Below are 13,458 nucleotides of genomic sequence, written 5' to 3'. Positions count from 1 at the left end.
TGGACTAGATGATCTCCAGAGGTCCCTTCCAACCTCAGCAATTCTGTGATTCTGTGATTCTGTAACACAAGTCCCTGCAGCTGACCAAAACTACAGAGATAAAAAGAAATTTGGATGAAATATTTTAGATGCAAGTAAGGTAAGTGCATCACCTTTATTATTACCGTACTGTGGCATGCATGTTATCTGTAAAGACAGACAAGTGTGAACTAAAGATCGAATTTCAAAAACTGTAAGTACAGTGAATAATTCCATTTATAAAATACTGTGACAAAATTAAACATGTTGCAACCAACAGAAAAGAATTTAAGCCAAAATGAATGTGCCAATTAAAAAGCCAACTCCAAAGAATGGAAAGTATAAGAGCAAACAGATAAAGATGTAACGATTTTCCTGAATAAAGCCATGTTCCTCTCAGATAAAAGAATCTTAATGAAAGACTTACCAGTAATGAACCTTGCAGTACATATTGAATGACCAACTTGATTCTGCAGTTGTTAAAACATTTAAATTTTTCATTGATGTCAAATAGAATTCCATTAGAAAAAGCAAAAGTGGATATGAAGATCCACATTCAATTCAAAACCTCAGAAATAAAGTATAATTTTGTGAAGGAAAAAAAATATGAAAGGGTGTTTTTTCCTAAATGTCATTTTCAGTGTAAACCAACGTTTCTTTTTGAACTATTCATTTGCTTGGGAAAACAAAAGATGATACTTTTGTATTCAAATATGAGCAAATATGCCAAGAGATTTATATACTGCAGTCATTCCCACAATAAGTTTCAAATGTTTTCATATAAATAATATCTGACTTATATTTAATAGAACTTAAAAATTTAAAGGAAGGAACAGTGTACTTACTCCATGTTCCACTTTTAGCCATTCTTGCTTTTCTTTGCATACCTAACTACTTTCCTTATAACACACGCTCACTTGAAATGAATTTTAAAATTAATACACTAAACAGCTTTAAAATAACCTGGTAAAACAGCCTTTCTGGTACCTAACAACCCAACTTMTGTTACACTTCTAAAATTTTGTTCTTCACAGAGAGGAAAACCACCACCACCAATACAAAGTTGAGAGGGTAAGTTCTTATGAATCAGGAGTATATTCTCAAGAATTCCAAAGATTTGTAACACTACAGAAAATACTCACAGATACAATACTCACTTCCTTAAACCTGAATATTATCTTATTATACGAAGCTTAACAGTCACACTTGTAGTGTGATTACATACCGAAATCAATGAAAACTCAGAAGAGCAATAAAAATCATTGGGGGACTAAGAGTGATTAATGAGACAAGAATAATGAGCTTTAAATATTTCAACAAATTTTAATACAAATCATATTAATTAAACCTAAGAAAAGAATTAAAATTCCATGGCATAGAAGGTAAAACACATGTTTGTACTTGGCAAATTATTTAAGAGAAGTTACTGTGCAATATAAAACTGGCTACAGATTAGAAAATAATTCAAAGACAGCATTCAGCTCTGCAGCTCAAACATTAAGCTGTTTCTTCACTAGCAGCCTTCAATTACTGACCGTTCCTCTACCTTTCAGGATAATATATTCAAATTTTTCCCCCTACATCAATGGATTCCCTATCGTGTCATAATTCAGTAGGAAGAATTGTAGCCAGCATAACAAGCAGACATGATAGAAATAAATTCATATTTTATTATGAAATTCCAAGATTTATGTCAAAAGTCTCAGCCCCCCCCAAAAAAGGGGGGGGAGACATTGCTGGCTTAAAGAAATTAAAATTCTTCTAATAGGTTAATGAATTTGGAGTAGCTAGAGCATAATTATTTCAACCACAATAGAGTAGTTTCAGTTCTASCTGAATTTACACTGTTGCAATATGAGATGGCATTCATACACCTATAGCATCAGAAGACAAGGAGTTAAAGGCAACAGGGGCAAAATATTCATGCTACAGTGCTACAGACTGCGACAGTGCACTCTCTATCACAGTCCAAACTGGAGTTTGAGTCAAACCATTCTCCTGCTGTCAACAAACACTAACAGAATAAAAAMATATTTCTTCTCCTGTGTCTACTCATCCAGATTAAACCCCAGCCTCCTACCACAGACAGTTAACCTGCTAGTTCAAGTAGAAGTCTGCATAACAAGTCTAAGGATTTCATCAGTGCACTGCCCATCAGTAAGGATCTGCTGTTTTAAAAATTCAGGCAATTACATACAGAAAACATGTTAAAGAATATTAAAGCTGCTAAGACATTAGGATTTTAGAAAGGTCAAAATAAAGGCAGACTGTGAAACTTTGATTCTGCTACCTTTTGTGCATGCTTTGTCACACAGTCACACAGTCTATGTGCACGCAAATATACCCATATTTTCCTTGAGACCACTGATTCATCCAATACTCGGGGTGAACAGTGCTCTGGGAATCAATTGTGTAGCACTGATGATTTATCCACAGTATATCAAATTTCCTTAGAGAATGTGGAAGATGGTTAGTGAATATGGGATAGGGAATTACAATTAAAAAAAAAAAAAAAGAGTATGCTGTCATGCATGAGGCAGTAAAATGCTACTCTTCAGAAATAAAGTGGAATCTGCTCTTATCACAGGATTCCTACATGATGACAGTTACTTACATAAAACATATACCACCTTTCAGTCTACAAGTCATGTAATTTCCTCAGAGGCAGAAGAGAAGTGCAAGATACAGCCCTGTGACTGAAGCTATTGAACATACTGTGTATGCACATGTCCGAGAAATTCTTGAGCAGTTTAAAGTTGTTCCTGGAAAATATGGCAACTTGGAGTTCTGGCAGGAGCCGACAGCACAGTTCATGTTAGCCATCTTCAGCCTCCTTTTTTCACAGGGCTTCTCAGAAGCAAATCAGGAGCATGCTGCAATCCAGGTAAATTGTTGCTGCATGCTGATTCTAACACCATCATTGCTGAAGAACCCTTGGTTGCCCCTCTTACACCTGTGACTGGAAATGTGCCCATCAAGCGAGGTCAGAAGGCCTTGATGAAAGACAGCAGCTGGGAGAAAGATGCTACCATGAATACAGGAGCAGACTGAAAATATTTAGAGGCTTTTGAGAAAGAAAATTGTAAGAAGCAGGTCAATATTCAAACAGCTAGCAGTCTACAGAACGTAAGGAGGCCGTAGGATACCTAGCTCAGACTACAACCAAACATTTCAGTTATGTAGTTGTGTATGCCTTTATTTTCATCGTCCTTGGCTCAAGACAGCTTATTTGGAGAAACAGTGCAGATTCACACTTGCAATTGTGATCTAACAACAGCTGAAGACTTAAAACACAAAGATGAAGAGGAGGTCATGGAATGCACGCTGACATTTTCATTCCAACAAATTAGCTGCTAAACACTAAGTACCTATTCTTCTCCTTTTCAAATATTTAAAAGTAAACATCTGAGTAAGGAGCCAGGCATGTCGTTTAGCAGTGGAAAGGAAAGATGGAAGTTGGCAACATCAGCTGACTCAAACCTTGTCAGAAACAAGAATTCTGGCACTTTATTGTGACATTAATGACAGAGTGAATGCAGATTTGTCACTGGCTTCTCTGAATACAGTAATATTAACCTTATGATGGGWTTCCATAATAACTGCTTAAAACTGTGACTGTCCATCTGCTGTGAAAGACACTCATGTTATTGTCAACACTCAGAAGATAAGCAGTCAGTCAAATTATTCCATGTTGGTAGTTTTTGTCACAAGTTTTTTTCTTCCAAGCAAAGAAGGGAATACACTTTTACAACCTACACCAATACTCTAACGCATTCTTTGTTATTATGGTCTACAGTCCTACTTTCTTTGTAAAAATTGTGTTAAGTATCTTGTCAAATACACATATAGCACAAAATTCCACAAATTCACATTAGAAGAGTTTATGTGGAAACATTCAAGTTTACTCCCTATGAGAATGCCTTGGGTATGATCAAGAGCTTGCTGCCTATCATATGAATACCTGTGTTGCATTCAATCTTCAACAACAACACAAATCCTGCAAGGTCCTTCAGAGTGATAGGTATGTATTTAGTATCTGGTAAAATGGCATGCAAAGCAACACTATGTGTAATACCACCTTTCCAAAACCTAACCCTATCAGATTTAGATACTGTGGAGTTTCAGTTGCTTGAAGATGGGAAGGCAGAAAGTCAAAATAGTTACTAAGAACATTTCAATAATTCATACTCGCTCACAAATACTGTCAGTTTAGACATTCATTTTACCTTGAGAAGGTATGTAGGAATATTGCTGAAATCTACAGGCAACTTCAAGAGGAAGCGAGCTGAGAATTCACCAGTCTGTGGAGAAAAGGTAAGACTAATGAGACCTAGTATCTAAAACAGAATCACAAATTGAAGGTACTGAGCATGAAATATTAAACAGAAAACATGTAAGAGTTCATACCAAACGAAAGGATTGAGAATTAAAACAACATTTCTCAATGGGACTACTGAGGATGGAAAAAAAAAATTTTTACAATTTCACAGACATTAAATGAGAAAAGACTTACAAAAAATAAATGCACACWTCACTGCCAGTAAGTCAACAGTAAAAAGTAGTCAAAGGGCAACAATGTGCATGACAAAAACAAAAGAAACTTTGTTAGGCCCTATATATAGTTCCATCTTGTCTGTACTCATTTCCGGTCAAAGGTCTGATGAGATCTGCAAATAGTCTAAAAGCCAAATTAAGAAAAAAATTTATAGGAACATATACATAAAACAAAGGAATCTTCACAAACATAGTAGATAAATGTAGGAGAAGAAATTTCAGTTGAGTAAGGTAGGAATGGATAAGAAATACCCTTTGAAGTAGAGAAGAAAGTACTGAACTAGAAGGTTTTATGTAATATCTTTTCAGAATTATGTGACTCTTAACACCTAGTCAACTGAAAACTTGCCAAGTGTCCCCTAAACATAGCTGTTTTTTATGCATAAAGTGTATGCAAAGGAAACAGAAAGGATTTCCTTTCTGTTTCATACACTTCCTTAAAACCAGACTTTGTCCACCTGGTTATGAGTAACCAAGTTTATTCTTTTTGAATAAAATAAATGCTTGCCTGATTTCCACATTAGCTTTTTTGTCTAAAACATCCTTATTTTGTAATTCAATCAAGTAGCTATACAGCAACTATATTTATCTTTTTSAATGAACAGTACAGAAAGCATTAACATTAAAGTAGAAAAATTTAGTACCTCTTGAGACAAGGTAACAAACGCCTTTCAGTTTTAACATTGTCCTAAATTTGCATACATATACTAATTAGTTACTTGATGACATACAATTTTTTTTTTAAATATAGTACTTTATTTTATCACCTAGTGATGACAAATTAAAGCTATGTGAATATTCAGTATTTATTCTGCCGCTGTAACACATATGTACTACTTTAATACTCCCTGAACAGTTATCTGTAGCTAATTTTCATTTAAATATTTCAAATATTTTGTGAAGCCAGAAAAAGCAAGAAAAATACTGTAAGCAAGAAATGTACAATACACAAGTTGAAACAAGTGCACATGCACCTATGGTGAGTATCTATATTAYAATTCTCATTAAAATGGTGAATGTAAATAGTATATAGGTATAAATAGAATCATCTCTATTATATATACAGCTGTACCTTGTGGTAAGCAAAAACCTGTAAAATGTCTGAAGTAATGAAAATATCCTTTCTATAAGATGTAGCAACAACCCACTGAAGAGAAGCAGAGGATTGTGACAGCAATGGAGAGCAGAGAGAGCCCTTTGAAATAACTTTAGTCACCCTGCCTTTGCAGATATTTACAAGTGTCTGCATCTCAAATTCAACCAAAAGCTGGAACTGCTAGTCAAAGGCTTTTAATCCATGCAGACATCAGAAGGATGCCTTTTGGGCCACTGCTTTACTACCTTTAGCGGATGTTATCATGAGAAGTCTGCATACCTATGGGGACAGCTTATCAAAGGCTATAACAGCTTCTCAAGAAGAATGCAGTCAGCCAAGCTCTTTTAGCACCTGCACTGATATTGAAAACACTAGAAATACACTGCCATATGCCTTCACAAAGCTTGTCAGTATGCTTGTCTCCCCTCTCAATTAGTTGTGCTAATCCACAGATTGCTCTGAGCCCAGCATAAGACAAAACATGAAGGTTGTCACCAGTGATATACTATCAGACCACAAATCTCCATAATGATAGACAACACTGTTTGCTATGCATATTGATTCAGAAAAGAACTGGCTGAACAAAATGCCGAAGGAAACCAGCAGGCAGCTGCATAAGCCTCACTCAGAACGTATTTAAGGTCAAAGGGATGCTGTAGAGTGGGAACTGGCTTTCTGAAATGACATGGTAAGATGCTGTGCTGGACAGCTGAGGAATATAAATCATTGTTCGATGAGTGCATTCTCTTCTGCGATATTGCTATGCAATGAAACTGAGCAGGAAGGAAAAAAAAAAAACCCTTCTACAGAACTAGATACCTTCATTTACTTTATGCCTAAATTAAACAAGCATTTGGCCCAAGCAACTAAGTACATACAGGGAAAGATGCTGTGTTAGGCAGATGTAGCACAGGTCATATCAATGCCAATTTGTTCCTTGATCTATGCATCAGGCATGAACTAGAGATAACTTATTCTCTCTTCCAGTCACTAAACAAGAAAAAACAAGATCTTSAATGCAACCAAAATCCTGCCAGTGGTACCTTACCAGTTATATCACTTGCCAGAAGGGTTTGTGTGGTTTTATGCTGTGATCCCTCCAGCTGCTAGTTTGCTCGGAAGTGCCCTTGCAATTTGTCCCTGACAATCATACCACAAATGCAAAGCAATTACACATAGAAACACTAAAAAACAAAAAGTGAGCACATAATAAAGTCAGGTGCAAAACCCTTCCTGATGACACTAATATTGGGGCTAAATATCAACTCACTGATGTTGCATTATATACATATGCTTGAAAATCACTGACTTTTTGTGTGTGCAACACCAAGATGGCCTTGATGACAGTCACAGTACTCAGTTTTTACTCAGACTGAAATGGATTCTATAGACAGTGCTACTTCTCTGGACTTGTCTCCCAGACAAGTTGTCTTACAAGATTTGCCAAAAAATCCAGAGAAAGATTTATGGTAAAATGCCAAGTCTGATGAACTGYGGACAGCCACTGAACAGACGAATGGCCTCTGAACAAAATAACAGCATCTCTCAGATGCGGATGTAAACAAAGACTTGCAGCCTAGATCTTTTATGTCATTCAATCAAGATTATTCTGCAACATATTACTTCTAAACATTTTCCGAACCTGTAGGGAGCAGTCCCTGTCCATGGTGCTCAACAACCCAAAAGCCAAATTATCTGAGTCAGAGGGAGGTCCTGGCCACAGCACTGAGAGATCAGATTCAGGCAATTAATGGGCATCTGTATCAGCTTCTACCTGTCAACATGAGGATACTGGACTAAATAAGGGTTTGTCTGTTCTGATCTTGGATATTACTTCAGGACTTTGGAGATATTGGTGCAAAGACAGACAAGGAAATTTATTCCATTTTGAGACACTGCACTGAACTCAGGCCTTTTCTGGAGTTTTGTTTATTTGTTTTGAAATCCATTCATGCACTTAAAATGATTGCTTTCATAATAACACAGTGCAAGGTTCACTCAGAGATGATTGTTTCAGAGGTCTATTGAGCCACTATTGATTCCTGAGAGACAGTAACAATTATTTTACTTTGTTTTGATAGCACAAATTTCAATAACTTCTAGACAGAGGAGGTAAGGCACAGTTACCTCTTACTTTTCAGATAAACACTGCTATTGTGCTGATTGTCAAGATTAACAAGACAGTTGGCAACAACAGGAAGGAAAACCACATGATTTTAGGCAATGCATACACAAGGCTCTGTCACTTAGGTACCAGGTTCACTGAATCTGCAGTTGGTCCAAATGTGACTTTGAGTCTTCTTGACAGAGAATGTAAACTTTAAAAGCAAGACACACACTAGCAAAGCCTCGTATAGCTCTGCAATGATTAAAAGGATTTGCCTCAATAATATTTCCAACACCAAAAAAGAAGATCTTTATTCAGTCACCAAAGACTGAAGAAAGATTCCAAAGGCTTGAGTACATATGGCTTTTCCATAAAAAGGAAAAAAAAAAMCCCTACTTTTCTACAATCTTGACTACAATTTGGCAGCTGCTAAAAATGATGATAAAATCCGAATATGGTACAGAAGGCCTTCTGCATTTCAATAAAACATTCTGACGATATTTACAGATGTGGTGAGTAGTTTGTGATGCCAGCTACAGAGAATAACACTCAAGAACAAATTAATTTCTGTGAAATATACTGACTTATAAAAATAAAACAGCGATCTGAAATTCTCTGACAAAGAAAATTTTACATGGCTCAAAATAAAAACCTGCCTAGATGACAAGAAAAACAGAGGAATATATGTATTGCTGGTTGTACAGTAAAGATCTTTGTGTCACCTATAACTTAAGGATGATGAAAGTGACATAAAGCTGAATTCTAGGCCCTGGCAACAGGAATGCTAAAATTTCATAGATTTTCAGACTGCATGCATTTCAGAAGACAGTGCTTCTAAAGGGCAGTATATGTTGAGAGTATGTTGCTGTTGAAAGTAAGAGGGGAATGTGTTCAACATAACCACAACTATACATTTCCTGATATTTCTTACTCCCAACTTCCCATGATAAATACATTACTAATGGCAAAAAGTGATTTTTGCAAGGCTTGTCTGTGGCAGAGTGAGATGAGCTAAAGAAGAAAAAAAAAAAAATTGCACACTGATCAAAATGTCTGCACAGTCAAGGTAGGCTGAAATGGCATACACAGGATGTATCTATATAGCATGGCATCCTGCCCAGGCAAAGGATGCAATTTCAGGAAATAGATAAGCCAGTTTAACATCTGATTGTCATGTGAAGACAAGGTCCTACAGACTCACTGTTCTAGCCAGTTTCAGCTCCTCATATTCTCTTGCCGAAAATTAGTCTTTTCCTTTTTTCCCCCACAATTTAGGTCCCTGGAAAAACTCAGCTCAGGTTAGACAAATGCCAGAGAGATATATGCAACTACAGCTAGTGATCGCATCAGCTGAATCATAAGGCAGAACCACACCCAAATACATCCTACTTCTCAGCAGGGTTAATTTGCCTGGGCAGAGTGTCATATTAATGAAGCCATACTGCCTCTCGAATCTTAAGCTAACTCAGACTTCCACATAACATTGTACTTTGCCCTATAAACACAGCACAGAATTTTCAACAGTTTATCAGTTCATCTATAAATAAGATGAACTAACATCAGATTGAAAAACAGATGCTTACCTGGAAATCAGGTTCAAGCAAGGTGGTGGAATGAAAGCAATGGACAAAACAGGGAGTACAGAAAGCGAGTTGGAGTTTTCTCCATTGGAAACATAAAGCATGAATATACACACAGCACACAAAGAACTCATTTTTCCAAGGCAACAGCAACACTTACACAAAAGAAAGGATCAGTAAAAGCGTTTTAGCAGAAATATTCTTAATAGCTTACCCAGTTGTTTTTTTTGCCAGCATAGATTTCCATGTTTTCTCCATAGTGGGGCTCTTCAAGTAAAGTCTGATATTCAAACATGAGACGAGAGCTCTCACGTAATCGGCTGCATTGAAATTGGTGATACTGCTGGACAAGCTCTTTCACAACAAGCAGAAGGCATTCAGGATTTGAGGGATTCCAAGAAGCTAAATTCTGTTGAATTAGAAAAGAATAGAGGCCAAACTCATTTACAGCAATAAAAAGATAAGCACTCTTTCTTCCATACCGATGCCAGAAGCATGCATACACGCAGAAATTGTGTGACAAAGCTAAAACATAATATTAAATGCAGAAGTTATTTAACACTTTGGAAGGAAACCAGGTCAAACAGCATGCAAGAGCCTTAATGCAAAATAAGTGTCTGTACAGGGAGCTACCATGAAACAGATACCAGGGCTCCTACTCTGCATAGATGGGCTGAAATTAGCATTCCATTCTTCCCCAGAATTACACTGTTGCATTTGAGGACTTCAGAAGTTTGAATTAAAAATAAAATAAAAAAAAAACTGATACGAAACACATGGATCAAGTAAGTACAACCCTGTATAGCATCCAACTCAAAGAGCAGTCAGCCAAGTGACACCTCAAATTGACACTAGCTGTGGAAACCAATCTGCTCCGTTATTCAACTAACGGATACCACACTGACAGTGACATGACAAATGCGCTCTCTTCTGTTGCCTCAACCTTGTGCTTTACTTCACCTTGACCTTTACTTCACTGAAGAGTTAACTTGACTCTTTCCCTTAACACAAGTGCAATCCGGGCACAAAATCTCTTCAATCTGTCTAGCACAAGTTTTAGTTACAAGCTTGCCACTACATCAAGAGACACAGACTACAGTAACACAAAGCAAAATATTAATACAATTGAAGATAACTGTGTCAGTAACACAGCAGCAACGTTATCTCTCAGTGCGACTACTTCAATGTTGGCATAGCTAACACGATGAATTCCTGCCTCTGGTTGATCTTACCTAGAACAGGTCTATGTTAAGGCCAGATGAGAACTCACCCTAAATTCCAAACTGATAGGACACGAGACAATTCTGATGCAAAAGTCAAAAGACAACTTCAAACTGCTGAAAAGCCCATGTGCTTTGTACCCAGGTCCTCAACAGGTTTTGTTGAAATAAGCACATTAACACAGTCAAACAGCTTTTGGTCAGCTTTGGGTCAGCATCTATCTATGCATCACTCCCTTCTGGGAATAGGATGAAAAATATATTTATCAGTCAACCATAAAAAAGAAAATGGGTAGGAGAAAAGAGTTTTGGAAGGTGTTCTCATTCTTCAGAAACACAGATCTTATTTTAGCTTTTACAGAGTGTGGGTGGAACACTTAGAGGAACAGTTACCTCTAGAGTATACATTTGAAAAAGACCRGTCATTTATAGGCCAGAGATCCACCTGAGACTGATGGGCTCAGGTCAAGAAACACAATAGGACATAGCCCTGGCCACAATTTGCTTTGTTTTACAAGTATCAGTGAACAGCTAAGTGAACAGCTACAGGATTAAACTATTCTCTTATTCTGCTTCTGACTAGGATTCTGGAAGATGCCCATCCAGTGTGCCTCAGACGCCACCCTACAGCTTCTCCCTGCAGAGGCTAACACACTGCTCTGTCACACATTTGACTCCAGCTTGAAGTAAAAATCCTCTATATTGGCTCCTAGACAGTAAAACCACCTGTAAAATTAGAACATCAGCATTGTCCTATCTCAAAAGGTGAATTATATTACAGAGAAGCTGGAGAAGAGCTGAGATAGAATGAGGTTCATGTAAGGTCCGAAAATACATACTACAGAGAGACTGAAAGTCTCTGTCTTCCATCTGCAACTGGCAAATATTTCCTCCCAACCTGAATCCACTTAAGCTTATCCTATTCTGCAAAATACGAGAGAAAATTTGTTAGGTGGAGAGTGTCTTCTAGGAAACGCACTTTGTATCATGCAGTCTGAAACCAGACTGTGTATAACCTCAAATTTCCTGTTCCCAAGCTCCTGCTCAAATAAAGCATTTCCAGAAAGCCAGAGGATGTAATATGCCAGTATGTATTGATCAGCCAGATAAGTGGGAATAACCTTTCCTCCTAATGACATTGGTATAACACAATAGAAGTGTTCTGTTAAAGGAAATGACCAACAATATTTTAATAACTAACCTAAACGCAACTGTACCTTTTGTTTTTTAAATAACATTACACCAGAGAACAAAAAAAAGCAAGAGGAAATCCATTGTCACTTGTTTAGCCTGGAGCTGTAATATGGCAGTTGCTCTCTTCAAAGAATGAAGAAGAGCACTGCATCCGAACAGTGTTTACGCTGTACTGCTGATCAGCCACAGGATTTAAAATGAATTACTTGTCTCTAGGTTTCTAATTAAATACTGCTCATTCAGTAACTGAAGATTTTAAAAGAAAATAAGGTATGTACCATTAAAAAACAAACAAACAAACAAAAATCCCAAACACATCACCTGGAGAATAATCCAACTACCCACCTAGCACATGCATCAGTTGCAATGGATTCTCACTGATTAAAAAAAATAATAATAATAATAATCCAATAGCTACATGAATTTTCTGTAACACAAGTTCTTCTTTAAACCTCCACTAATTTCTGACTTTAGCATCATATTTTTATTGTAGCACTTGTTATTTGGCAATTGACCAATGTATTTCTAGCCATTTTATTAACTTTTCAAAAGTGCTGCTCTTTTCACAAGATCTAACTTTTAAAGTTAACAAAACACTTCTGAATACACTGACATGTTTCTATATGAAATTTCTTTCTCTATACCTTTAAGTGCTGCTTATTTGCCAAAAGCACTAGACTTGATCATCTGAAAATACTTAACTTTTCAATCATTTTATTGTCATCCAATTTCAATATTATATAAAAATTCAGGCTATACTGTTCTTTGTTTTAAATGGTTTGTTTCAAAAGACTTTGTTTCTTCAATCTTCCTTCTTTTATTTTTGAAATCAACAACAATGTACGCAGCTACCTATAACGTAAATAGTGTTAAAACCTAACTGAAGCAGAATTTGATATCCAGCAGGTTGATCCCTTGTAGAACGTCCTGGTCAGTACAACTGTAATATTCCAGTGATCCTTCCAAAAACATACAATTTGTCACTTTAGTCAATCAGAGTAGTGTCCTTGCAACAATCAAATGACTTCCTTCTTTAGAGATAAAAAGATGTTCTAAATAATATTTTCTTTAGCAATGAAGAACCATATACATTATTAGCCTTTGGAAGTTGTTTTCATGAGTGAAATCTTAAACTAAAGGCTTTGAAGAAAAAAAAAGAAAAAAAAAGAAAACCCACGTATCAGCTTGTGTATTTTATTTTCCGATTGGTTTGTCTGAAGCCTGTGGTATTCTAACAATGGCCAATACACTTTTTGTAAGAAACAGTATTTTAAAATATTTAAAACATTAAAAGAATGAAGCAAGCTTCCAGCGTTTCTGTGTTCTGTGGCTACATGTTTTGCCACAAAATTCAGATCTTTCATAGGAATTATGCTCTAAATAAAAGTTCAAAATCATGAGTTTTCCTTGTTACTGCTTCAGAAGAAATCCTGAAAACATGAAAATAAACATAAACCCATTTTCTACAGCCAGATTGTTGAAGCCTGGCAGGTATGAAAAACCCAACTAAAGACACATCCAGCAAATATGTATAGCAACAGACATGCTGCTTTCCATAGCTTCTCTTATACCAAAATCTCCTTCTACTTCTCTTAGCAGGACTGCGTTTTGTCTCTGACAAAATGTGCATGTTCACATCTTGTTACCAAAATCTCATGCATGCTGAAAAGAGAGAAAGACATCTTCCAA

At 36.5% G+C, this 13,458-nt stretch overlaps 1 protein-coding gene across 4 annotated transcripts in view; it reads right to left on the bottom strand.

Moving 5' to 3' along the window:
- Nucleotides 1-13,458, bottom strand: part of BABAM2 (BRISC and BRCA1 A complex member 2) — a 189,588-nt gene that overhangs the window by 127,754 nt on the left and 48,376 nt on the right. For all 4 annotated transcript variants that reach the window (XM_026059471.1, XM_026059472.1, XM_026059470.1 and 1 more), the window contains 2 exons: nt 9,570-9,764; nt 4,245-4,319 (listed from right to left, as the gene is read on the bottom strand). In XM_026059471.1, the coding sequence (XP_025915256.1) occupies nt 4,245-4,319; nt 9,570-9,764 (270 nt within the window). The remainder of the gene's footprint in view (nt 1-4,244; nt 4,320-9,569; nt 9,765-13,458) is intronic.

The sequence above is a fragment of the Apteryx rowi genome, unplaced genomic scaffold, assembly GCF_003343035.1.
Source record: "Apteryx rowi isolate R43461 unplaced genomic scaffold, aptRow1 scaffold_158, whole genome shotgun sequence".
NCBI lineage: Eukaryota > Metazoa > Chordata > Aves > Apterygiformes > Apterygidae > Apteryx > Apteryx rowi.
The sequence above is the reverse complement of the archived record's forward strand: the minus strand, read 5'-3'. Positions and strand labels throughout refer to the sequence as shown.